At 32.4% G+C, this 25,742-nt stretch overlaps 5 protein-coding genes across 7 annotated transcripts; all 5 read right to left on the reverse strand.

Moving 5' to 3' along the window:
* Window positions 1-956: 956 nt before the first annotated feature.
* LOC111305451 (chloroplast envelope quinone oxidoreductase homolog) lies at window positions 957-4,615 on the reverse strand. The gene is made up of 4 exons (XM_022903016.2): window positions 4,434-4,615; window positions 3,218-3,359; window positions 2,856-2,941; window positions 957-1,834 (listed from the first exon to the last, which is right to left on the reverse strand). The coding sequence occupies exons 1-4, from the start codon at window positions 4,497-4,499 to the stop codon at window positions 1,145-1,147; spliced, it is 984 nt and encodes a 327-aa protein (XP_022758751.2). The 5' UTR covers window positions 4,500-4,615; the 3' UTR covers window positions 957-1,144.
* A 1,994-nt stretch (window positions 4,616-6,609) lies between these two features.
* On the reverse strand, window positions 6,610-12,381 carry LOC111305453 (chloroplast envelope quinone oxidoreductase homolog). 2 transcript variants are annotated; one of them, XM_022903019.2, is made up of 5 exons: window positions 12,075-12,381; window positions 11,364-11,485; window positions 9,566-9,707; window positions 8,883-8,968; window positions 6,610-7,844 (listed from the first exon to the last, which is right to left on the reverse strand). In XM_022903019.2, the coding sequence occupies exons 2-5, from the start codon at window positions 11,364-11,366 to the stop codon at window positions 7,155-7,157; spliced, it is 921 nt and encodes a 306-aa protein (XP_022758754.2). In that variant the 5' UTR covers window positions 11,367-11,485; window positions 12,075-12,381; the 3' UTR covers window positions 6,610-7,154. The 2 variants fall into 2 exon arrangements, with proteins under 2 accessions (XP_022758754.2, XP_022758753.2); XM_022903018.2 differs by lacking the exon at window positions 11,364-11,485.
* A 744-nt stretch (window positions 12,382-13,125) lies between these two features.
* Window positions 13,126-16,368, reverse strand: LOC111305452 (chloroplast envelope quinone oxidoreductase homolog). Its single transcript, XM_022903017.2, has 4 exons — window positions 16,237-16,368; window positions 15,934-16,075; window positions 15,096-15,187; window positions 13,126-14,052 (listed from the first exon to the last, which is right to left on the reverse strand). Exons 1-4 carry the CDS (start codon window positions 16,300-16,302, stop codon window positions 13,363-13,365), a joined length of 990 nt encoding a protein of 329 aa, XP_022758752.2. The 5' UTR covers window positions 16,303-16,368; the 3' UTR covers window positions 13,126-13,362.
* Window positions 16,369-18,539: 2,171 nt separating this feature from the next.
* Window positions 18,540-19,381, reverse strand: LOC149512851 (uncharacterized). The gene has a single exon (XM_089750215.1). The coding sequence runs from the start codon at window positions 19,070-19,072 to the stop codon at window positions 18,623-18,625; it is 450 nt and encodes a 149-aa protein (XP_089606341.1). The 5' UTR covers window positions 19,073-19,381; the 3' UTR covers window positions 18,540-18,622.
* Window positions 19,382-20,803: 1,422 nt separating this feature from the next.
* Window positions 20,804-24,258, reverse strand: LOC111305454 (UV-B-induced protein At3g17800, chloroplastic-like). Of its 2 annotated transcripts, XM_022903022.2 has the most exons (3): window positions 23,792-24,258; window positions 21,477-21,871; window positions 20,804-21,374 (listed from the first exon to the last, which is right to left on the reverse strand). In XM_022903022.2, the coding sequence occupies exons 1-3, from the start codon at window positions 24,202-24,204 to the stop codon at window positions 21,073-21,075; spliced, it is 1,110 nt and encodes a 369-aa protein (XP_022758757.2). In that variant the 5' UTR covers window positions 24,205-24,258; the 3' UTR covers window positions 20,804-21,072. The 2 variants fall into 2 exon arrangements, with proteins under 2 accessions (XP_022758757.2, XP_022758756.2); XM_022903021.2 differs by having other exon boundaries at window positions 20,804-21,871.
* Between the last annotated feature and the right edge of the window lie 1,484 nt (window positions 24,259-25,742).

Raw genomic sequence — 25,742 nt, forward strand, 5'->3', positions numbered from 1 at the left:
ATATGCCATTTTTTATATGATTGTTGCTCGTTATCCAGGAGGACATTATTTTGGATTTGTCGGTGCTACAAAAAAATAGAGTTATATATGTATACATTTATGATTTTTATATTACTAATGTATATATTAATTATAAGTAGGGATTTATTTACATTAGTGTAAGTTTTACATTATCTTTTAATCCTTGAATCAAAATTAAATCAATAATTAATTTAAATCAAAACAATATTTTTAATCTTAGCTATTTTGATCCAAAAATTAAATAAAAAAAAGTGTAAAACTTATGAATGATGCAAGTGGATCTTTTTCATTATATATATAATCCATATTAAATGGGTATCTAAATTTTGATAATTTTTTAATATGCAAATAAGTTTTTATATTAATGATTTATATATTAAATATATAAATTTTAATAACATATTAAGCATATATGTACTGTTATTTTTGTAACTTTTATAAAAAATTAAAAGAATTATTTTAGAAAGTAGAGTTGAGAAGGATAATAAATACTTAACAATTAATAGCAAGCAACATTTATGATTATGAGCTTTGATCAAATTAATCTCAATCATATGAATACATGATAAGAAATTATTGTGATAAATAATTCTAAACAACATATATAATAATAATAAATCATATAATATATACTATTTCACATAATAAAATATTATTATAGCGTCACGAATAAATTATGTTGATAATTATATGCTAAGAAATCATGTAACATATAAATCATTATGATAATTGATAAGAGACACATTAATAATCTATGCTATATACTTTATAATTAATCACATGATAAAATATTACACATTTGAATTTTAAAGAAACTTGCTGCTGCTTTGCATCCAGAGTGTAATATTAAGCATACATTTCATAAACACTATTATTTCCAAAAACAAAATTCACAAATCCTAAATATCCATAGCATCATCTGTAATTCGAACACATTAAACAAAAAATTTTATATTCAATAACAAAATACAGCGCTCAGCAACATGACCTCCACACATCATTCTTTAAATTAACAGCAAAAGACAAGACAAACTCACATCAACATTTGCATTGTTCAAAATACTGACTACTCGTGAATATACACATGGCTCATAAGCGACCCCACTCACTGAATTGTATAAAACTAGGGCTCCACAATAATCTTCCCAGTGGCATGGCCATCGATGCTCTTGGCCCAAGCGTCTTCCGCCTTACTTAGAGGATGCTTTGAATCAATTACTGGCTTCAGCTTTTCTTCTTGCACCAACTTAACAAGATACTCGAGGTTCTCTTTCTTAGGGTCCGTAAAAACTGGTATCAACTGCTTCTTGGAGCATGTAAGCTTTTTCACAGCAACACTCATCAAAGTACTAACACCAGGAGTAGTATCTACTACCTTCCCATTTGAACTCAAATTGGGCTCAAAGGTAGACCAAGGAATGCCTGTTGTACAATGGATCACTACATCATATTTGAGACCAGAAGGGCTCTTCAGAGCCGCTCCATCAGGAGTCTTGTAGTCAAGAACCTCATCAGCTCCCAGGCTCTTGACTAAATCAATGTTACGAGCCCCACAAGTGGCTGTCACATGTGTGTTTCCAAGCTTTGCGAGTTGAACTGCATATTGACCTACACCACCTGAAGCGGCAGTTATCAGGATGTTTACTTGCTGGCCGCTTCCATCAAGCTTGACCCCAGCAGCCTTGGTGAGTGATTGGTGAGCTGCAAGGCCAGCAATAGGCAAAGCTGCAGCTTCAACAGCTGATACCTCTGAAGGCCTTGCAACTGTCGAACCCTCCTTAGCCACAGCAAATTCAGCTAGTCCACCTCCATTCTGTTGTTGCAGAATATATTCATAATAGAAGATGGCAAAAGCAAAGGACATAAGTAACGCTGACTTGCAGATAAAACAAGCAGAAGATAGAATCATCATACCACTGGCCCACATTTATAATATCTAGGTCTTCTCACAGCCAAATGCCTCACATATTGACAGTAAAATCAATTCCTCATAAACGATAGTCAATAGTCATGTCCAGATAATTGCATTCAAAGCATGATACGACTCAATGCAAATAGTAATAAGGGAAAAAATTCTAGGGCCTGGGATGTTACTATATCTTGATCCAACAAATAGTCCAGTCGAACATCAAACATACATTCGTTTCCCTCAAGCAACACCATCAATACAAGAAAAAATGGAAAGCCGAATGGTTTCAAATATAGGCTTACCATTTGAAAAGTTAATTTTTCAATCTACAAGGAAAAGCAACCCATAATAAGCAATATAGCGGCATTTCAAATTCAGAGGACGACATAACACAAAGCTTTCATTTACTTTGATTCATCCAAACAGGGAACCAGGGCAATGTCCACCAGATGTCACGACTAGAGTTAACTAAGGTCACTCACTGGAAGACTGGCAGGGTTCATTTGGAGCAAAAATATGGACGCCAGTCCTTGAAAATACTTTATAATGGTCCATAATTTACTAGTGTTATTCCACTGTTGGATTCTGAAGTGGATTATTTGGCCATAAAGAATTCCATTTTTCTTTTTCAAGAATTATTGGGGTTGCACTAAAGTGCTACCCAGTGCTAATACCTAAAAACACAAATGTCATCAACTATTTTCCAAATCTTTATCTACTATGGTAGTACATTGCTATGGCTTCTTCCACACCTCAATCAGAAATCTCCTTTTATGATGATTATTCTTAGAATGATTAGTGAAATGCCACCCTACAACTGGTATCATGTGATAGTGTCTCTTTAGTGGAGAGCCCGGTAGATGGCTTTCTTTGCTGATTGAAAATTTGAACAAGAAAAAACATAAGAATAAGAATGACAACTTACACCAAGTACAGCCACAACTTTATCCCCAGCTTTGAAATTCTTGACTCCTGGTCCAACCTTTATGATTTCTCCTGCCACATCGGTACCTGTTCCACCAAAAGTTCTTTAGCCAATGAACGAAAAGAGGCAATCAAATATTAGCTGAAAGAAAACTGCAATGCTTACTGATGATTTAAAGTTGGCTACTTTTAATATAGTTTGCAGATGATATATGATAGTAAACCAAGTTTGCTTTTGAGATATTAAACGTGTCTACATGATAATGTCAAATAAATACAAATACCACTCCCCGAGTAATTAAAATAAATAGTCTCAAGAAGATTAGAAGATTGAAATAGCCACAAGAGAGAAAAGTATGTTACCAGGTATGAAGGGGAATTTGCGAGGTAAAAATGGCCGCGCTATCCCTTTCTGTATTTTCCAGTCAATTGGATTTATACCAGCTGCCTCTACTTTTATCAAAACTTCATCTTTCTTTGGAGTGGGAGTCGGTACTTCAACATGCTGCAACAGCCAAAATATTCACGGTCATTATGACATCAGGTAACTCGCAATTTTTTGAAGTTTATCAAAGAAGAAAAATAATGTAAGTACATTTGCAAACATATGTTATGACTTTGCCGTCAACCTCTCAGTCTCTCATACTCTTTTTCAATTGTTCCTCTCCTTTTCAAGAGAGAAGAAAAGATGGAAACCCTCATCAATATTCAACCATGATTCATGAATGATTATCATCTTTTCCCATACTAATAGAATCAATTGATGAGTTGAAGTATTAAACTTTGATCTCCAAATTATTTCATTCTTTTCCATGCTAGTAAAGGAATCAATTAGTCCTTGTGACTCAAACCTCAAAACCCCAACTTGGTAAACAACCAAAATTCTTGACCGTTTTCGATTTCACCTGGAATCGAAGCCTTAGAGAAAGTTTGAAATTTTCTTTTTTTTTTTAAAAAAGGGAGACAGCCAAACAAATAAATAGAAATTCAGGAAGTAGGAAGTGGATAGATTCAGAGTCCTGATAGCCCAGAAAGGAAGAGGAGCGGCGAACAGCGGAGCAGCTGGAGCACGACGGTGCAAACCAGGTAAAAGGGGGATTCAGCAATAAGTGAAAAACAGAAATCAAATAGAAAAAGAGAGACAAAGCACAAAGGGAGAATTTGCTAGGGAGTAAAGCGGATTTGATCCAAACAAGAGGAGAAAAGGGCGGGAGGAGGCAGAAGAGCGGCAGCGGCGGCTGTGATGATGAGCCACACAAGTGTAGAAAAATTGACATGTCAGCAGATATTTCAAGAGGATATCCTACTAGATCGTGATGTTGTCGTACTTACTTATTCCCCGTAAATATTACTTTAGTCGTTAGAATTCAAAACGTTTTGTCCAAAAATCTAGCTAATTTCAAAACCCTTCTTCACCCTTCTTCATCAATACAAGGACTAGATAAACAATCTTTAATTAAATCTCCATTTAAACATGAAAAAAACATTTCCTTTTGATTTTAACTTCTAAACCCCCCCCCCCCCAAAAAAAAAAAAGTAGCAAGAAAAATAACATAATCAAAGAATGAAGTAGCTTTACCTTCAAAGCAGCAGCTCCTCCGCCATATTTACTATATTGAATGGCGCGCATCAGATCCTTAGACATTTTTTTTCTTTTGGGTAAGATGAGATAAAACTGAAGCTCCTTTTAAGTTTATTAGGCAAGAAGATGGAGAGAATATCCGAGAAAGATAAAGAGAAATAGCGAAGATGCTATTGGATGATGTATTTTGGCGACTGATAATTGAATTTATACTAACGCAGACATGAAATCCGTCCAAACGAGATAAGGGAAATTTTTTCTTAATTTTGGCGTGTATGTGTGAAACTGATAATGTTCTAGAATTTGAATATTATTAGTCCGAAAACAAAATATAGTCATAGTCTTCTTTAAGAATTATTATTAACATACGGTATAATATATTTTTTAAAAAGTAGTCATATTTTTATTTAATTATTATAAAAGTTTATTATCTTTAAATTATAATATTTCAATCGTGAAATTTAAAAATTTTACCATTCATACATAAGATGAGAATGGATATTTCCTTTTAAATAAAGAAAAAGGTTCATGTTAGGCGGCTGTTTCCATTTTTTTTCCATTTTTAGGCCTGACAGCTGTTATCGGCTTATTATAGTTTTATATTATTGATTTTAGCCCAAGCCTCTTTTATTTTATTTTTGGTTGCCAAAGTTGATTTGTCCAAATGTTTGAATTGTAGTAGGCAAATGTCATTTCATGACTGATGACCATGGTGATTTAACGGGGAATCCGGGAATAATATTAATAATAATAAATAAATAAATAAAATTAAAGGATATATACTAATTTCGTTTGTCATAGATTATTCATTTGATAAAGACCGAATTTGATACACTACCAAATTTTGAAAAGGATAGATAAAATATCGATGAGTTTAGTAGAGATATATATATATATATATATATATATATATATATATATATAGTTGATAGAGAACAAATTGATGAGTTTAGATTTTTATGGATACGATTTTTTACTTTGAATTAAAAAAAAGATAGAAGCAGAACTTAAGTTGAAATTTCATTTAGTGTGAAATTGATTTAATTTTATATTTTATTTATTTAATTATGTTTTAATTTATTAATTAATATTTAATAATTTTTATACATAAATATAATATTTTATTATAATTATAATTTTTCATAAAAAACAGTCTTGTGCATTGAGCCATGCATGCATGTCTTATAAGTTGTAAGTTAAAAAATTTATGAAAATCATTTGGGACTCAATAAATAATTTAAATAATTGTACTAGATTTCTCTGCACTTACTTGGCCAAAAAGAATAAAGTTCTTCGGAGTTTAAAAGTTACATCTATTGTCCTAATTAATAAAGAAAACCATCGTCATTCCCTACGTCAATGGGCCTTTGTCTGCGGTTACATTGACTATTACTCAGCTCACAATGAAATTCTCAATTCCTATTCAAGTCAACAAAACGGTGAAGCATGTTGAACAGTATTCATCCTTGGATTCAGGGGCAGCAAGGAACATTCTTTTGTAGAAAGACAGCAAAGCAATGCAGAATTACAGACACAAAAATACATCAAACAGATAATTAATGCCATCAAAATTCCCCATTCAAACAGAACTAAAACAAATGATATATGGCCGTAGCAAAGTGGACCAAATATAACTCACAAAACTGGGAGATTAATCCATGAGAGATACTAAAGTGAAGGAGAAACAGGAAGAACAAAGCTAACCTGCTGCATGCATCTCATGTACCTTCAATTAGGACATTCGGCTTCCTTTACAACCTGTCCTACTCATCGATCAAAAGCAAGGAACACTCTTTAAAAGCTTTACGCGAGGCATAAAGCATCTCCCCGCCTATCAAATACTTCTCTAGCAAGTTTATTGCGATAGTACTCAGATTCTGATAATTAAACCCTCACAGTCCGTAATCTGTGTAGATGATTGAAAAAATTAAAGGGAAAATTACAAAAAAAAAAGAAGATAGAAAAGAGAGAGAAATGGGTTTAGACATTTGAAAAGGACGTTTAGGGTTTGGAAAGGGAAAGTTAGAGAGAGAAAAACAAAACGAGAGATGAAAGAAAATAACGTCTATTAAACCTTGGGTTATGCAATTAAGTGCAATTAAACAAGAACGTTTTCTTGGCCAAAGAAAAAACAACAATGTTTTCTGGCCAAAAAAAGAAAAAGACAATAACATTTAAGAAAATATGAAAAACCAAATTTATTATACCTTAAATGTATTCAACGAACATTGTCTTAATTACCCCATAGGGATTTTGTTTTTGCGTTACATTCATCCCACATGAAATGGCTAATTTGCTCTTATTTACTCAAAAAAAGAGCGAAATACAACAATACGTACTAATACTAGGAGAAAAATACCACTTTACCCCGTACCGTATAGTACTTTGGTTTTAAGTACTTTTGTCTTCTTCACTTACATTCGAGTTGTGCTTGGCCAGGTGCCACATAATCATGTAGCAGCCTTCCAATGTAAAAAACTGCACCGCCATGTAAAACCCATTACCTCCATATTATAAAACAAAAACTACTACTTCCTCTTTTCATGAATCTCACCCATTCTCTCTTTTATGTTTTTCGGATAAAAAAGGTGGTGGCTAGTTTTTTTATTTTATTTTATTTTATTTGGTATTTGAGTACCTATGAAATACACAGCCAATAAGCAACCCCAATCACTGAATGGTATAAAACTACAGTAAGTATCAAGTAATCTTCACAAACTAAGGCTCCACAATAATCTTCCCAGTGGCATGGCCATCGATGATCTTAGCCCAAGCGTCTTCAGCCTTGCTTAGAGGATGCTTTGAATCAATTACTGTCTTAAGCTTTCCTTCTTTCACCAACTTAACAAGATACTCGAGTTTCTCTTTGTTAGGTAACATAATCAGTGGTACCAGCTGCTTCTTGGAGAATGTAAGTTTTTGCAGAGCAAACGTCATGAAAACAATGGGACGAGGAGAAATATCTATTACCTTCCCATTTGCACTCAAATTTGGCTCAAAGGTAGACCAGGGAAAGCCCGTCGCACAGTGGATCACTGCATCGTATTTGCGACCGGAAGGGCTCTTCAGAGCCGCCCCATCAGGACTTTTGTAGTCAAGAACCTCATCGGCCCCCAGGCTCTTGACTAAATGAATATTACGAGCCCCACAAGTGGCTGTCACATGTGTGTTTCCAAGCTTTGCCAGTTGAACTGCATAGTGGCCTACGCCACCTGAAGCAGCAGTAATCAGGAGGTTTACTTGCTGGTCGCTTCCATCAAGCTTGAGCCCAGCACCCCGGGTAAGTGCCTCATAAGCTGCGAGGCCAGCAATAGGCAAAGCTGCACCTTCAGCAGCTGATACCCCTGGAGGCCTTCCTACTGTCGAACTCTCCTTAGCCACAGCATATTCAGCTAGTCCACCTCCACTCTGTCATTACAAAATATATTCATAATAGAAAATGGCCTTAGCAAACGACATAAATGATCCTGAATTGCGGATAAAACAAGCAGAAGCTAGAATCACTCCACATTAATATTATCCAGGTCTTCTGACAGCCAAATGCTTCACATAGTGATAGTAAAATCACTTCCTCAGAAATGATAGTCATGTAGACAAGATGATTGCATTGAAAACATGATACACTCAATATGAAAAGTAAGAAAGCGCAAAAAATCTGGGGCCTGGGGATGTTCCTACAGCTTGAACCATCAAAAAGTCCGGTGGAAAATATGTTTCCCTCAAGCAACACAACAAATATAAGCACAAATGGAAAGCAGAATGTTTTCAAAGATAGGCTTACCATTTAAAAGGTTAATCTAGCTACAAGGAAAAGAAACCCATAATCAGCAATATAACAGCATTCCGATTTCTGATGATGACACAACACAAAGCTTTCCTTTACTTTAATTCATCCAAACAAGCAAGAAGGGCAATGCCCACCAGATGTCATGACTAGAGTTAACTAAGGTCACTTATTAAAAGACTGACATGGTTCATTTGCAGCAAAGATGATAGCACCGGTGCTAGAAAATCCTTTATAAGGGTTTATGATTTACTGGTGTTCCTCCATTATTGGATTCTGAAGTGGATCTTTTGGCTATAAGGAATTCCATTTTTCAAGAATTGTTGGGGTTGCACAAATGATTAAAGTCCCAACCCACTTCAGCACCCAATTAATTGTTTGAGCTAATATTTAAAAACACAACTGCAGTTAACTATTGTTTTTCTATTATACTAGTGCTTCTTCCATTCTTCCTAAAAGAAATCTCCTATTCTAATTATTCTCAGAATGATTAGTGGCATGCTACCCCAAAACTTCCATCCAAAAATAGGCAGTCATTCTCATTAATAAGGTATGACAGTTTCTGTTTTGTGGAGAGCCAGGTAGATTTGATTTCTATGTGCTGATTGAAAATTTGATCAAGGAAAAAAAAAAAAACCACAAGAATAAGAATGACAACTTACACCAAATACAGCCACAACTTTATCCCCTACTTTGAAGTTCTTGACTCCTTCTCCAACCTTTATGACTTCTCCTGCTACATCGGTAGCTGCTACAACAACAGTTTTTAAGCCATTGAAAAGAGGCAAAAAAAATATTAGCTGAAAGAAAACAGCAATGCTTACTGATGATTTAAAGTTGGATACTTTTAACCTAGTTAGCAGATGATATATGATGCTGAACCAAGTTCGCTTTACATTTTGAAAACACTAAACTATGATAATGGGACCCATGAATTGCTATAAGATTACCACAACTAGTTAAATTAAGAGACCTATCCACCGGTAATTTTATGTTTTTGGCTAACAAATACAGGGATATTCCTTAACAAATAGGCAAATTTTGTCCATTAACAATAGCTTCAATTAACAAATAGACACATTTTTTTCTATTAACAATAGCCACTAAAACACAATACACAAATGAGTTTACTGTGTTGAACCATCCAGAGGATATTAAACAAGTCATTATTCATAATGCACAGCCTGGAAAATTGACATAGTAAGAAAAACCCAGATTTGGAAGACAGATGTAACTTAAGAGACTAACTGATAATGTCAAATAAATACAAATACCACCATGGAGTAAAATAAAAGTCTCAAGAAAATTACACGATTGAAACAGTCGCAAGAGAAAAGTAAACGACCTGGAATGTGGGGGAATTTGCGAGGTAAAAATGGCCGAATCAACCCTTTCTGTATTTTCAAGTCAAGTGGATTTAGGCTAGTTGCCTCCAGTTTTAGCAAAACTTCATCTTGTTTTGGAGTGGGAATTGGAACTTCAACATGCTGCAACAGCCATAAAATTCACGGCCGTTATTATATCAAATCACTGGAAAATTTTTGAAGTTTATCAAAGCAGGAAAATGCTGGAAATACATAAGCAAAAATATGTTATGACTTTGCCGTCAGCCTCTTAGTCTCAGACCCTTTTTGGAATTTTGGTTCCTAAGAGCAAAACCCTAACTTGACAATTATTTTCTTTCCATTTTAGAAATTGCACTTTCCTATGCTTAAAAATATGTAAAAGTTTTGAAATCTGCTGGCTGAAAAGTTTGAAACATGGTTACATGAAGTTGGAACGCTTTGAAACTAATTGTAACAAATTCAAAGGGGATTGGCCAAAATCTTAGGCTCGATGTGTTTTGTTAAAATTCACTTTAGAAAATATTTTTCACAAAATGTTTATATTTTTTTTTTGAAAAAACAGATTTTTTATTATTTGAATTATTTAATTGTTTTTTAAAATTTAAAAAATTTATTTTTTAAAATAATATTAATATAATTATTAAAATGTTAAAAATTATTTATTATTAAAGTGTTAAAATTATTTATTATTACATTTATTAATATTTAAGAATAATTAAATTTTAATAATAATATTAAAATATTAAAATATTATATTAATATAAAATAAAAAATAAAACTATTTATCAATTTTATGTTAATATTTTAATATATTTAAAAATAGTATATTATTCTTAAAATATTATTTTTATTAAAATTAAAATAGTAATATTTATTATTAAAATATTTATACTATTTAAATATTTATATTTTATATTGACAGTATTTATTATTAAATCATAACAAAAATCTTTTTATTTATTATTTATATTTCTTAGTAAAATAGTAATATAAATATCTTAATAAAAAATAAAAAATCATATGCTTTAAACAAAAAATAAAAAGAAATTATTATAAATATTCACATTAAGAAAATAATATTGTTTTATTATTTAACATTAAATTTTTAAATAATAAAAATATTATTATATAAATTATTATTTATTATTAAAATAATAATATAATACTATTTATTATTGAAAGACTAAAAATATTTATGTTTAATAATATACCAAATTAAAATATCAAAACACTTTTAATGCATATATTTTAATTTTTTATTAAAATTAAATAAAATATTTTATTAATATAATAATATTTTAAGTCGAATTAAATTAAATTTGAATTTAAAATCTTATATTCAAAATCTTACTTAAATAAAACTATAAAAATATTTAAAATTAAAATATTAAAAGATTTGTAATATTAATATTTTGATTTTTTAAATAAAATTTAAAAAATATTATTTATTAATATAATAATAATTTGAGCAGGGTAAAATTAAGTTTAAATTTTAAAAAATTATGTCAAAAGTTCGAAATGAATAAAATTATACTTAAACACGCTTGATAAATAATTTTACTCACAAATAATTTTTTTCAAAAAATTTTCTTCTCTTTTTCAAAATGTAAGATAAGCTTCAAAAAAATTATCTTATTTTTTTGTTGATTAATAAAGTATTTTTCATTGACTCATTAATTTTCTATCAAGCAAACACTTAAAAGTAAGAAAATTATTTTCGAAAAATCATTTTCAACTAAACAAATAAATTCCTAATTCTTTTCATGGTTACTAAAAGCCAACTGGTAAAAAACACACCATTATTAATCCAGATTACATATTCTAGATTTTCAATTTCACTATCATCTTTTTGGATGACTCTTGCGGGTCCATCCTTCGTGAAGGCGGTGAAGATGTTGTGCACTGCGTATGAGTGGATACTGCGACTTCCACAATAAAAATTAGAATTTGAGAGTTCGATAGAAACTAAGCTTGCCATACGATGAAAGCTTCTTATTGTTAGGGAAGATCTATCTTTTGTTATGGGGAGATGCAGAGAACTGTTCTGCTATGATACCAAGATAAAGCACATCAACAGATGAAACACACCGAATTTTTAATGAAAATCACCTAGTTTTACTCTTGCTAATTAACTGTAAAAGTAGCATTTCATATAGACAAAGGTTTACATGTACATGTTTTTCAAATCATTACAAAAGGGTTTGGCTACATCTATCAGACAGCCATATTCATGTATGTCAAGTGACAGAACTAAGCTTTTGACCAATACCATTTGAATTTGTCACCATTAGGTTCAAAACAGCCCAACTTCTTGGAACCATGTTTCAAACTTTCCAGCTTTACTTTTCTCGTTTTCAATATCATGATGCTTTCAGTCAAAATTTATTAATAAATTAATAATTAGATGATGTTTTAACTTTTGAACCAGGAAAATTATAAGACCAAAAAAATTAGTAATTAAAAAAAAAAGCAAGAAAAATAACATGGTAAGAGAATGAAGTAGATTACCTTCAAACCAGCAGCTCCTCCGCCATAAGTACTGTACTGAATGGCATGCATCAGATTATCACCCATTCTTTTCTAAGAGGAGATAAAACCGAAGCACTTTTTAAATTTGTTGTAAGACAAGAAGCTCGAGAGAGTATCTGAGAAAGAGAACGAAGGAAAGACCGGAGGGTGCTTTACCTGTTGCCGTTGGATACTTGAATTTATAGTAGCCAGACTCCAGACAAGAACATGCGGGGTCCACATGGTTAAATTAACGGATATACCCTTCATCGAACAGAGTCGAAGCAAATCCTCTCGACGCAACACGAGACAGTGAAAGATTTTGCATAATTTTCGCCTGTCTAGGTGTGAATATTGTTAAGTTCTATATGTTGAACTTCTCTTGCCAATGTTGATTTGTCGAAGTGTTTGAAATGTAGGCGAATGTGTCTTTCTCACATTGATTAGTTTTTGTTTTAAGCGTTTTGATTATTCTACGCCTCTATCATTTATGTTGACAATGGTGATTTTCCTTAGCCACAGATTCTTCATTTGATAAACATTAATAATTTGAATTCTACCAAATTTTGATGAGTCTAGTTGGGCTAACTATTTTTATTTTGGTTTTGATTTTTTTTTCAACGAATTTCTCTTGAATTAAGATATTGATATTACTCGCTTTGCAATGCCATCAATTCTCTTGGACTTTATTATTGAAATTTTGAATTTCCAATATGCTGCTTAATAATATAGATTTAATTTGCATTAAAATTTCCTTTTTACAACCTCCACCCACACTTTATTCATCTATAATCTAGATAATAAAAATGAATTTGAGAACATCCAAATTTAAAGGATTTATTCTCTTTCTCTCTTCTTTCCTTACTCTCATGGTGCTCAAACATTTGATACATCTAGTATCCAAAAATGGCATCGTCAGGCTTAATACGTAGCCTGATCATTGCTTGAACCAAACATTCCAGTTACTGTTGCAAAACCCTGCTGCTGGTACATCCAGAGTGTAATCTTAAACATACATTTCATAAACATATTATTATTTTCAAAAACAAAATTAACAAATCCTAATTATCCATGGTATTATGTGCAATTTATAACGAAAACAATACAGTTTCAGCAACATAACCTCCAAATATCATTGTTTAATTACCAGCAAAAGACGACATGCACTCATTACCATCATTTGCATTGTTCGAAATACTAAGTACCCATAAATATACACATGACCCATAAGCAATCCCGATCACTGAATTGTATGAAACTACAGTAAGTATCAAGTAATATTCACAAACTAAGGCTCCACAACAATCTTCCCAGTGGCATGGCCATCAATGCTCCTAGCCCAACCGACTTCAGCCTTACTTAGGGGATGCTTTGAATCAATTATTGTCTTAAGCTTTCCCTCTTTCACCAACTTAACAAGATAATCGAGGTTCTCTTTCTTAGGTATCATAAGTAGTGGTACCAGCTGTTTCTTGGAGAAGGTAAGCTTTTTCAGAGCAAAAGTCATCAAGGCACTAGGACCAGGAGTAATATCTATTACCTTCCCATTTGCACTCAAATTAGGCTCAAAGGTAGACCAAGGAATGCCCATTGCACAGTGGATCACTGCATCGTATTTGCGACCAGAAGGGCTCTTCAGAGCCGCACCATCAGGAGTCTTGTAGTCAAGAACCTCGTCGGCCCCCAGGCTCTTGACAAAATCCGTGTTACGAGCCCCACAAGTGGCTGTCACATGTGTGTTTCCACGCTTTGCCAGTTGAACTGCATATTGACCTACACCGCCTGATGCAGCAGTAATCAGGAGGTTTACTTGCTGACCGCTTCCATCAAGCTTGACCCCAGCAGACTGGGTGAGTGCCTGGAGAGCTGTGAGACCAGCAACAGGCAAACCTGCACCTTCAGCAGCTGATACCTCTGGAGGTCTTCCAACTGTCAAACTCTCCTTAGCAACAGCAAATTCAGCTAGTCCACCTCCACTCTGTCATTACAAAATATATCCATAAAAGAAGATGGCCGTAGCAAATGAAATAAATGTTGCTGAATTGCTGATAATACAACCAGAAGATAAAATCACCATACCACTGGCTCACATTAATAATATCTAGGTCTTCTCTAAGCCAATTGCATTTATAGTGATAGTAAAATAACTTCCTCAGAAATGATAGTCACATAGACAAAAGATGATTGCATTCAAAAAACATGATACAACTCAATATGAAAAGTAACAAGGCACAAAAAATCTGGGGCCCGGGCATGTTCCTATAGCTTGAACCAACAAAGAAGCCAGTGGAATATCAAACATACATATGTTTCCCTCAAGCAACACCATCAATACAAGCAAAATTGGAAATTCAAATGCTTTCAAAGAGTTAACCTTTCTATCTATAAGGAAAAGCAATCCACAGTCAGCAATATAACAGGATTTCAGATTCAGGGGATGACAGGAAACAAAGCTTTCATTAACTTTGATTCATCCAAACAGGCAAGCAGGGAGATGCCAACCAGATTCCATGACTAGAACATGGTTATTTTGGAACAGAAAAGCTAGCTCCGGTCCTTGAATATACTTTATAAGGGTGTATGATTTACCAGTGTTCCTCCATTGTTGGATTCTGGAGTGCATTGTTTGGTTATAAGGAATTATTTTTTTTTTTTTTTTGTTTTTCTTTTTCCAAGAATTGTTGGGGATGTGCTAAAGTTCTACTCAACTTCACATCCAATTAAATGCTCGAGCTAATACCAAAAACACAAATACCATAAACTATTTTCCAAATCTTTATCTGTTATTCTAGTGCAGTGCTAGTGCTTCTTCCACTCTTCATAAAGAAATCTCCTTTTCTGATTATTCTCAGAATGATTTATGACATGCTCCCCTACACTTGTATCTAAAAATAGCCAATCATTCACATTAATACAATATGATAGTGTCTCTTCAGTGGAAAGCCAGCTAGATTGGACTTTTATGCTAATTGAAATTTTGAACAAGAAAAATAAAACAGAAGAATAAGAATGAAAACTTACAGCGTGGTTAAGTATAGCCACAACTTTATCCCCAGGTTTGTAATTCTTGACTCCTGCTCCAACCTTTATGACTTCTCCTGCTATATCAGTACCTACACCAACAAAAAAAATTCTTTAGCCAATGATTGAAAAGAAGTAAACCAAATATTAGCATAAAGAAAACTGTAATGCTTACTGATGATTTAAGTTGGATACTTTTAATATAATTTGCAAAAGATATATGATAGCAAACCAAGTTTGCTTTTGAGAAATTAAGGGGTTGTTTGGCATTGTTGTCAATTTTGGGTTTTATATTTTTGAGGATTTTTATTTTTTTATTTTTCAATATATAGAATTTGAAAACATGTTTTTAGACTATTTTTGTTGCAGAAATTTTACAATATGGGTGCACAAGGAAAAGTAAAGCTTTAAATTTTAAAATGGCGGGGGTTCCAACCTTTCACCTATTAAAATTTCATGATACTTTTGATTTTCAAGCAATAAAATTTGTCCTGTAGCCAAGCAGTTGAACAGTTTCAACGCAGTAACAGTGTTTAGTAAACACGTTTCCAAAATTTTGAAAACACCATTTTTCTGTTTTCATCCATTTCCAAAATTCTGTTTTTTGTTTTTAGTTTTTGAAAATGAAAACACGCTCACCAAACATATTAATACTCTAATTTTCAAAAAAAGTGAAAAAAAAAATGCCATCATTATTCAGAATGCACTGCTAGGGAAATTGACATAGTAAGAAAAACCCAGATTTGGAAGACAGACGTAACTTAGGAGTCTAACTGATAATGTCAAATAAATATTACAAGATATTGAAACGGCCAAAAGAAAAAGAAAAGTAAAATACCAGGTATGTAGGGGAATTTGCGAGGTAAAAATGGGCGCAGCATTCCTTTCTGCATTTTCCAGTCAACTGGATTTAGACTAGTTGCCTCCACTTTCAGCAAAACTTCGCCTTGTTTTGGAGTGGGAATCGGAACTTCAACATGCTGCAACATCCATAAAATTCACAGCCGTTATGACATCAACTAACTGCCAGTATTTTAAGTTAAACAATACGCACAAATTGAAAGATCTACAAAAAATTATAAGATAAAAATTAATGAAAAAAAGCAAGCAAATACTATAATCAGAGAGTAAAGTAGATTACCTTCAAACCAGCAGCTCCTCCACCATAACTACTATATTGAACGGCATGCATCAGATTCCCGGCCATTTTCCCTTTTTTCTTTTTTGTGAGAGGAGATAAAAACGAAGCTCCTTTTAAGCTTGTTCGAAGGCCAAATAAAAAAAATGCAAGAGTCGCTGTTAAAGATAAAGACGGCTGGTGTTGTAGGGTTAGATATTTTGCCGTTGGATGCACACTGGTGTTTGCAGTATACCACATATCGAAAGAAGATCCCTAGGGATAAATTGACGGATATACCCCTTCTTTAATACTTTTGCAGCAAATCTGGCACTTTTGCAATGGTAGGTTCTAGAAATTGAATTATTATGGTAAGAGTAAATAATGAATATCGCTAATTCACAATTAATATTATGGATTTTTATTTATTATAAAAATTTACTTATTATAATAGTTTTAAAGTGTCATGAGATGATTTATTAAAAATATTTATAAAATAAAAAATAATAAAATTTTTAAATATTATAAATGATATTAGAGGGTTCACATATTTAATTATTATTCAAAAAATTATTATTTTTAATATAAATTTTAATAAAATATTTAATACTTTTTAATTAATTAAAAAATTTACTATCATTATATAAAATTATGATAATTTAATTGTTAGAGTAATTCTTTTCACACTAGTAGGGCTAAAAATGGAATTAGATAAAAGCTTTTATTAAGCCGGCTGTTTTCTTTCGTGTAATTTGACAAGATAGTATGAGATGAGAGAGAGACAAAAGCTAGAATCTAGCAGATCATCTTAATGCGGGAATTTTAATTTCTCCAACAACGTAACTTGCTGCCATTGGCTAACTTCTTTTTATTTTAAGCATGTTTAACTCTTATTTTAAGTTTTAGCTGCTGATATTATTTGGTTAAAATAAAAAAAAAATCAAATATTAATTTAGTTTGTATCGGTTTGATTTGAAATCTAAATTAAAATTTAACTAATATAATATAATAATGTTTATATAAACTATTATTTATTTGTATAAGTTTTTCTATATTAATATTTATATTTTAAAAACATATAAGTTCTTTAGGGTTTCACTCTACTTTTTTCTTAATGATCAACATTTTTGCACTTCATCATTTTTCTCAAAATCAATCACAAAAGTTCATTTTAAAACCAGCTCTCTTTAAGCTTAAACACTGATTATTTTTTATTTGTGAGTGATTGAGTTTTCTTTTTTTTTTATTTACAATTTTTAAGTTTAAGATTAGTTTTCGTTATGTATATATTTTTTTCCTTTTACGTCTCATTTTGTATTAACATTTTTATTAATTTATTATATTTCCGCCTATGATCGAAATCCATTTCAATGGGCTAGTTAGGCCAAAATCCTCTATTTGTTGATTGGGCTGGTCCTGGCCCCAATCATGCACAGTGAGCATTGAACACTGAGCTGAATCTTGAATTCATATTTATATATATATATATATATATATATATATTATGAACAACAATAATCATTGGTGAAAGCACTAGTTATATTAGTTACCAAAGTTTTTCATGTAATTGTATAAAATCTAAAATATGCAGATTAATTCTCAAAAAAAAAAAAGATTTTGGCTGACTTTGTTACTTGAGACGTTCAATTTGATTAGAAACATGAATAACGTAAAAAAAAAAAGGTATTTGAATGCTGGAGTGTTTACAGGTTTTTTTTTTTTCCCCCTTCAATGCATACTTCAACCATAAGATGAAATAATTTTCCATAATTCTAATACTTTTCCGACCAAATTAATGTTGAGACAAGTGTTTACCTAAAATCGGACAACCTTAAAATTGTTTGAGGTTCCCTGTGAGATCAAGCATACAACATTTTTATGGTCAACGTGGACTTGTCGAAGAGAACAAGCATCCTATTTACACAACAGAAGTTGTTTTTTGGTATATAAAAGAGCATAGATTCACACGTTTCGTGCCTTAACGTGCATCCTATATATTTCTTGTAAATGTGGTCATTTTCGTAAACAGAAACAGCAAATCATAATTTCTTTTAACCAAAAAAAAAAAAACAGAAAACTGATCAGGAAAGTGACATTATAGAACATTCATATTCTTCAAGATCTTGTGTATGTACCAAATCAAAAGGAGGAACCAGTCAAATTGTGCCGGCAACATAGACATTTGGAGCTATAATATATGCATTTTAGCAGCTAATAGTTTGCTTTTTTGTTTGGAATAGAATACAGGAGATTGATGATCTGAAACAGCTTTGAATGTAAAAAGTATCCCTAAAACTTTGGTGTAGAGATTGATGGAAAGAAATTAGTTTCCGAGTCAAAATTGTTAGTATTTTATGGGAAAATTTTGATAAAACAACCAAGAAACCTGATAGTATATGTAAATACAGAATCAAGAATTTTCTGTAACATATCCTAAAGCTTCCTTGTAATTGTTCCACAAATCTGTCACCACAGTCGAAATCATCTCTGAAAACCCTGTAGCAATCTCCGGTATGTCTTTTAACAATTCTTCAAGGGAAGTTCTCGTCTTTTCCACAAACGTATTGAAAACTTCCCCGGAAAAAGATGCAGACGAAGTAACAGCTTCTATAAGAAGATTAAAACCAGAAGAGACGAGAGAGCCTGTTAGCTCTATAATCTTCCCTAGGAAGTACTCGAAACATGCTTTGATGACTTCCGCGAGTTGTTCTAATGCACCCTGGATGGCTTCACCAGGTACCTTGAAACCATAGATCAATAACACCAGAGCATAAGCTGTCGCGGAGAAGATTAACCGAGTAACAAGGTTTAATAACGTGCAGATTGTGCAAAAAATGACTTTGAAGAGGAGAGCTAACATCTTCTGCTAGTTGTTCTGAGAACAACAAAAGAGAAAGAGAGAGAGAGAGAGAGAGAGAGAAACAACTTGAGAAGGAAGGAAATGAAGAAGACGAGATCAAGTAGTTTTTTTATGGAAGGTTCAATTGGTGTAAAATTTACAAGTAATGAAGGGAGGTATTTTGATTAGTTTATAGACCGTTGAAAGTTGAAACTGGGTGAGATGATCTGTTACGCGTAGTATTATATGGAGCAGTTGTCTTGTCTTCAATTTTTGAAAATTCGGCGAAACTAAAATTGCCATTTGGCTTTCACATGGATGATTCTGATTTCTGAGTAATAATCACTAAAAAATATACCATGTCAGAAAATAATTACAGAGAAGAGTTAGTAAACCATATTTGATAATGAAAGCCTTTTGTTATCCTCTCATTCCAGGGAGTTAAATCTCCAAATTAAGAGTATAGGAAGGACCTTTTCCAAGAAAAGAGTTTAGTGGCTGATGTTATATTTATTAATCAAAAGTCTTGTAGGAGGGGTACAGTTTCTTGATTATATTAATGAAAATTGATCCTCAAACAAGAGATCCCAACTATTATCGAAAAAGACTTAAGGAAGGACTTGAATTGCCAATTTCACAGATTCCAAAATTATGCTAATTATTGTATTATAAAATAGCCTGTTGACTTATTACACTTTAAACCCTTTTTCCAAATGAACAGTAGGTTAGAATATCTAAATCAGAGACAGCATCAGGTTTTAGAGAAACAAGATTTTTAAAAGAAGTTTTGAGGATTTTTAAAACAGCAAGTTGCTTCAATAGAAAATGACCATCCATGTTGATAGGTTGCTTGAAGTGGAGGGGACTTCCAATCCAGGTTTCTAAGCATTGGTAATTTAGGTTACTTGAAGTGGTTATGCTTCCAATCCAGGTTTCAAAAAGAAGTTAAAAAGAATGTCCATTCCAAACATCTGGCCAAACCAATTTGATTTTTTTTTTCTTTTTAAATGTGTTCTGGGTTGAATACTTAATTTTCAATGGATCAACCTCCACTGCAATCTAGTTTGATATTGAAGATCTCTACTGCAATCTAGTTTGATATTGAAGATAAGGGCCAATAACCAACGATGGTCTAAAGTTCCTCTTTTTTTTTTATTGAAGAAGGCAAAAGTTTCTCTTCTAACCCCCAAATTACATGCATTTAAGTTGGTAGGGAGACCCAATCTAGACCCAATTCCTAAAGCATTGGGCTTCAAGATAGATTTATGTATCTAGGTCCGAATCCCTTCAATTTAAAAAAAAAAAAAACAAAAAAACAAAAAGATAGGAAGAAAGCATCTTCAATCTTCTATAATGACGGTTATGAGATATTAAGATAGGAGAATCCTGCTTTTACAAGATCCTCAGTGCACAATTTATCTATATCTGGGACGAAAAGAAATCATAGTGATTTTATAGGACAACCATGAATCACTCAACTCAACGTGTAAAACCATGAACAGAGAGACGCAAAAAGATCTTAATAGCGATTACGTTAATCCATGGAATTATTCAACAGAACACTGTTATTCGGTATTCAAACAAGTCTACAAGAGGCAATCTCAACCCATCCATGGAACTTTCTGAAATACAATAAAGCCCTCAGACTTCAAAACCATGCATTTACGCTTGACATTTTAATATATACGCCGTTGACCAGGAACATTAACTACCCACTGGTTTTTTCTAAATCTCAAATTTTGTAATCAACCCTGTCGAAAACAAGTAAAATGATCTTATTGATGCAATAATTACAAACTGATACACGACTAATGGTGATTGCTCCAACGCTGCAACAAGAGAGTAGAAAAGTTTTGTATGTAAATTATTTTTATAAAACCAACTTGTAGCTATACAAGGCGAATTGCTAAGCGATCGCAAACCAAAGCCATGGAGCAGAAAATATAACGCATCTGTACAAAGAGACTTCACTCAACTGCTATATCTTAATTCTTAATTGTTTAACTTACCCTTCTCTCCAATCAGTTATCTTTCAGCTTATACACTGTGTCAACATATTCTTCTATGTCCCAAAGAAAAGACCCAAAGGCAAGGGCTTCCAAAACTAACCTCTTCAGGCTTGAAAAAGAAGTCAAAATCACCTCATCAGTCTCCAACATGCCTGTATGCTCATCTCCAAAGAGCGCACAGCAGTGCTTCTCAATCAAATTTACAGCCTCTTTGGATTTCAGTTTGGCACACCTCTGTAGTGTCTCCGGGTCAAATCCCATCACATAATACTTTAATTCTTCAAGATTCTTTTCCTGTCTACCTGGCCCCAGACCTAATGAAACAGATTGCATGTCACTAACAAGGCCAAATACCAGACTTTTAAATCCACAAGGCAACAGATCTGGAAACTTAAGGGAGTTCGTATGAATCAGACCATCTTGAAGGGCCAAACTTAGGCATCTTTCCAGTTGGTGTCTGGAGGAGGCAGACTTGAGAAAATAACCATACAAGATGGAAGATGCATAAACTTGGCCTAGCTGGAGCCGCAGGATCTCAGTAGTAGCCCAGTTGTCTGTGACACTGGAGTTTGCTCTCAAGCCAATAACGGTACTGACATGTTCCCTAACCATCTTCAAAACCTCAATGCTATGGATGGACTCTAGCTCCCAGTCTTTTGGAGGCAATATCTCAAGTCTACCATTGTAAATGCACCTGGAGAGCTTCGGAACCAATGGTACTCTGATTTCAGAGAATTTGTAGAAGATTAACATATACATGACATCTTCCACAGCAGCTTGGCATTCATGCTCTTTCAGCTGAGCAATCCTTCTGGCATTTAGGAAAAACTAATTAGGTAAAAAAAAAAAGAATAAACAAAAGAGATTGTTATATTAACCATCTACAGAGTCAAAGGATCCAACATAATTTTGAGGTATTCCAATGGCAGCTCATTTGTAAGAGTGATAATATTGCCAGCTAAAATAATACCTACTTCATTGGCAGTTAATACTATTACAACCATCACCGGGGTGCATGGTAAAACGAGCCAAGCCAGGGATTTGGAGAGCTCCCTTTCAGAAGAAGACAATTGCCATTGTGCCAGAAAGTCTATTTGATATCACCATAAAACATAAAAAGAATAAACTTCTTTTCTAATCCAAGCCAACAGAAGACTTCCACGAACTAACAATTACAGACAAGTTAACTTATGATCACAGTATGAACTTTAAAGAAACCAAAAACAAAAGATTGCAGCCATACTAGTCACTAATTACATATTTATGGGAAGAAAGATGAAATCGATAATAGTCTGAATAGCATTTCAAAGTTCAATTGAATCATTATAATATAATCAAACATACTATTCCACTTTGTATTCAACAAGGATAGAAACACAGGAAGAAGCATCCAACAAGCATGTATCCAACACTTTTATGTACTTCCATTCTATTATAGGACAAGATTTAGTTGTGTTAGAGTGAAGGAACAAAACACTTGTTAAAACCCATTAGCAGGCTGGTTTTGGGAAACTCCTATAAAATGAGTGGTTTTTATCTGTTTATAATATCAATAAGTTTCTCAAGCTTTTCATAGCTTAAAGTTACAAGTGAAATAGAATGACCACAATTAATGAACCAAGGGAAAGAACTGAAAACTAAGCTTCAATAGTTAATTTGTTCAGCCTTGGGACTAATAACAGAATGAAGAAAGCCCTAATGCTAGCCGTAGCCTTGGCATAGATGAGCCCACTGTTTGTGATTTTCACATCATATAGGAGTGACTTTCAGCAACCTTATCTGAAAATGACATGTAGCAGTGCTTCATCTTTGCTAAGTAAGCTTCACTTCAACTAGAGCATCAGTTGGGAAATATTTAAGTCGGAACATATCCTCAGATAATGTGTCGTGGAAAGAAAATATAGATAGCTTCTTTAATAGTAAAGTAGTATGAATGATAGAAGTTGATAAACATGGAGGATATCCACAAAAAACATGAATGCAAAATAAACAATTGAGGCATTGTTGCATACTAACTGGATTTCACAAATGCCCAAATAGATGTGTTGCAATGCCAACCAAGAGATAAAGCCAGATACCATTAGTTAATACCACTATGACCCTAGAAAAATTATGGTAAAAAACTTTTTTATTTAAAAGGCATAGCATAGTCTTCGAATCAGTCAATCTACAAGGTATTTGAAACAATGACATCCATAAAGCACAAAGACCGATATATCCGACCCTTCTTAGATATCAAAATTTTCATATCATGAATGATTCATCATTAATGAACTTGAAGTCCAATGCAATTTTCATGAGTTTCTTCTCAGATTGTAAGAAAATAAAAGAACATATCCATCAACAGAGCTTTATCATCTGAGGGATCTCATTTAGTAGAACAAGTGTACAAATGATTTAACAAATCATGCTATCATACAATTTGAGTTCAATTCAATTCAAAACATTCTTGGATTGACATTCCAAGGTCCAATGGATTTGAATTTCATTGAAATCTAATTGGCATCACTGTTGAATCAAAGTTGACTTTTCTCCATACATGATCCACTGAACTAGACCCATCACATGATAAAACCTCTATTCCACCAAAACAAACATGACAATCATCATTAGCACAAATTAGAACTTCCCAAATCGCAACTTATCAACAAAAAGTAACCCCTTTAAAGAACATAAAAAAAAAATTATATACTTTTTTTAGTATACTAAAGAACTGAACTGTTATACAAACCTGTGAAGACAGGCCTCATCAGAATCCGAGCTAAGAAACATACGACCGACGGCGGTATCACGATCACCAGCGAGCTGTTTAAGTTCATTGGCAGCGGCGAAGTGGAAGAACTGTCGTTGGTTCTGAAGAACGCTGGTTAAGAACTTCCCCGGAGCTGACCTTAGCTCGAGAGGAGCGTTCAAGCTACTAAAGTCGCAGTGGCTAGCGCCGGCGCTGGCTTTGACCGATGTTACCTTACGATTATTGAAATCAGTAGAAGTAAAGCCAGTCCTAAGTGGTCTCCGGTGAGTAAAAGTGAAGTTGGAAGGTGAATTCGAAGGAGTAAATACGTCGGGCGCCCAAGGTTTTTTTACCGCGGATGGTAAAAAAGATGAGAGAGAAGGGTCCTTGTGGAGGAAGAGACTATGGTCCATCAACCCCAGAGGAATACGCTGAAACTATTATGGGAGATAGGGAGGGAGAGATTTATGGCTTTTGGCTGTTACCTTTGCTTAAAAAGATGACATTTGGATAAGGTTTTGATGCTTTTTTGGAAAAAAAAAAAAAAAAAAACCAATTTTTTTTAGAGATAAATAAAAGAGTAAGAGAAATTGTTATAATTATTTCTTTTAATATTTGAAGAATTTTAGTTTTAATTATATAAATAAATAACAATTAAATTTTAAGATAATTAAAAAATAAAAAATAAAAAGTTGGCAGCAAATGGATAAGTAATTGAGTATATATTTGTTATTGGAAAAACAATGACCAATAACTCAGTAATGTCCCAAAAGAGAAATGAGGAAAAAGAAATTTGTTAAAGATTTGATGATTTTTTTTGGTTGTAAGCATAGATTAGGTTCAATGAACTTTGATTTATAGGAAGTGATGAAAGCTAAGATAAAGAAGGAATTAATGAATTTATGGGGGATAAGATAGAAAGAATTGAGGGAGAGATAAGGGACAAAATGGATAGGACATTAAACAGTTTTAATAGGAAACTAAACCAAAAGCACCCATAGTATTTGTTTTTCTTGAAGGTTGGTTTATGCTTTATTAGGATGATTGATGGGAATAATTCTTTTGAAATTTAAATTAAATTTAATTAGAATGTAAATGAATAGAATATAAATGTATTTTATTATATTTGTAATTTATTAATTTAATTAATATATTTTAAAATATTTTTATAATTATTTGTTAAATTTAATAAATGAATATATATAAAAATAAAAATTAAATTTATTTATAAACTATTCATAAAATATTTTATTTTTTATATCTTTTATTATAAATAATTTGGATATTAATAAATTTTATTATATTTATAAAGTATTTAATTAATTAATAATTTTAAAATATTATTTATGATTATTTACTAAATTTTATAAACGGACAAAAAAAAATCTATTTACAAAATATTATCCATACTGACACTTTATCTTAAAATAATTGAAAAAGTTTGAGGTATTGATAAGAAGGGTTACGTTACGGTAGTCGTGTTGTCCTCCAATGGCTGCTACAAATTTTTTTTTTTTGAAAGGATAAAATATTGCACCTTAATCAATAATTATAATTACTTGTGATAACATAATTTAAAATTAATTTTTTTATAATCGAAAATTAATTGTGTTGTTTAAAGTTAAAAGATTTTTTGCTATTATAAAAAATTAATAAGTTAAGGTTTTTGTTTAAATAATATCTCTATTTTTAAGTTATATCTTTAACCACCGATTAAAAATGCTAAAAGAAAAAAAATAAAGAACTGTTAGTAATCAGAGCTTTAATGAATGAATGTGGGGTGTTACAACGTTTACTTTAATCAAAGAAATTAAATATTTAACGTCTTGACTTTGATATTTGGGGTAAATACTTATCTTGAATTCGAAAAATATTGCAACGAAAAGAAAAATGCAAAACAATATTTCTAATTGAAGCCATTTTCTAAATTTGAGTCTCATTCAAAACCAAT

This window comes from Durio zibethinus, chromosome 21, assembly GCF_047325235.1.
Source record: "Durio zibethinus cultivar Kanyao isolate XHJ-2024 chromosome 21, ASM4732523v1, whole genome shotgun sequence".
NCBI lineage: Eukaryota > Viridiplantae > Streptophyta > Magnoliopsida > Malvales > Malvaceae > Durio > Durio zibethinus.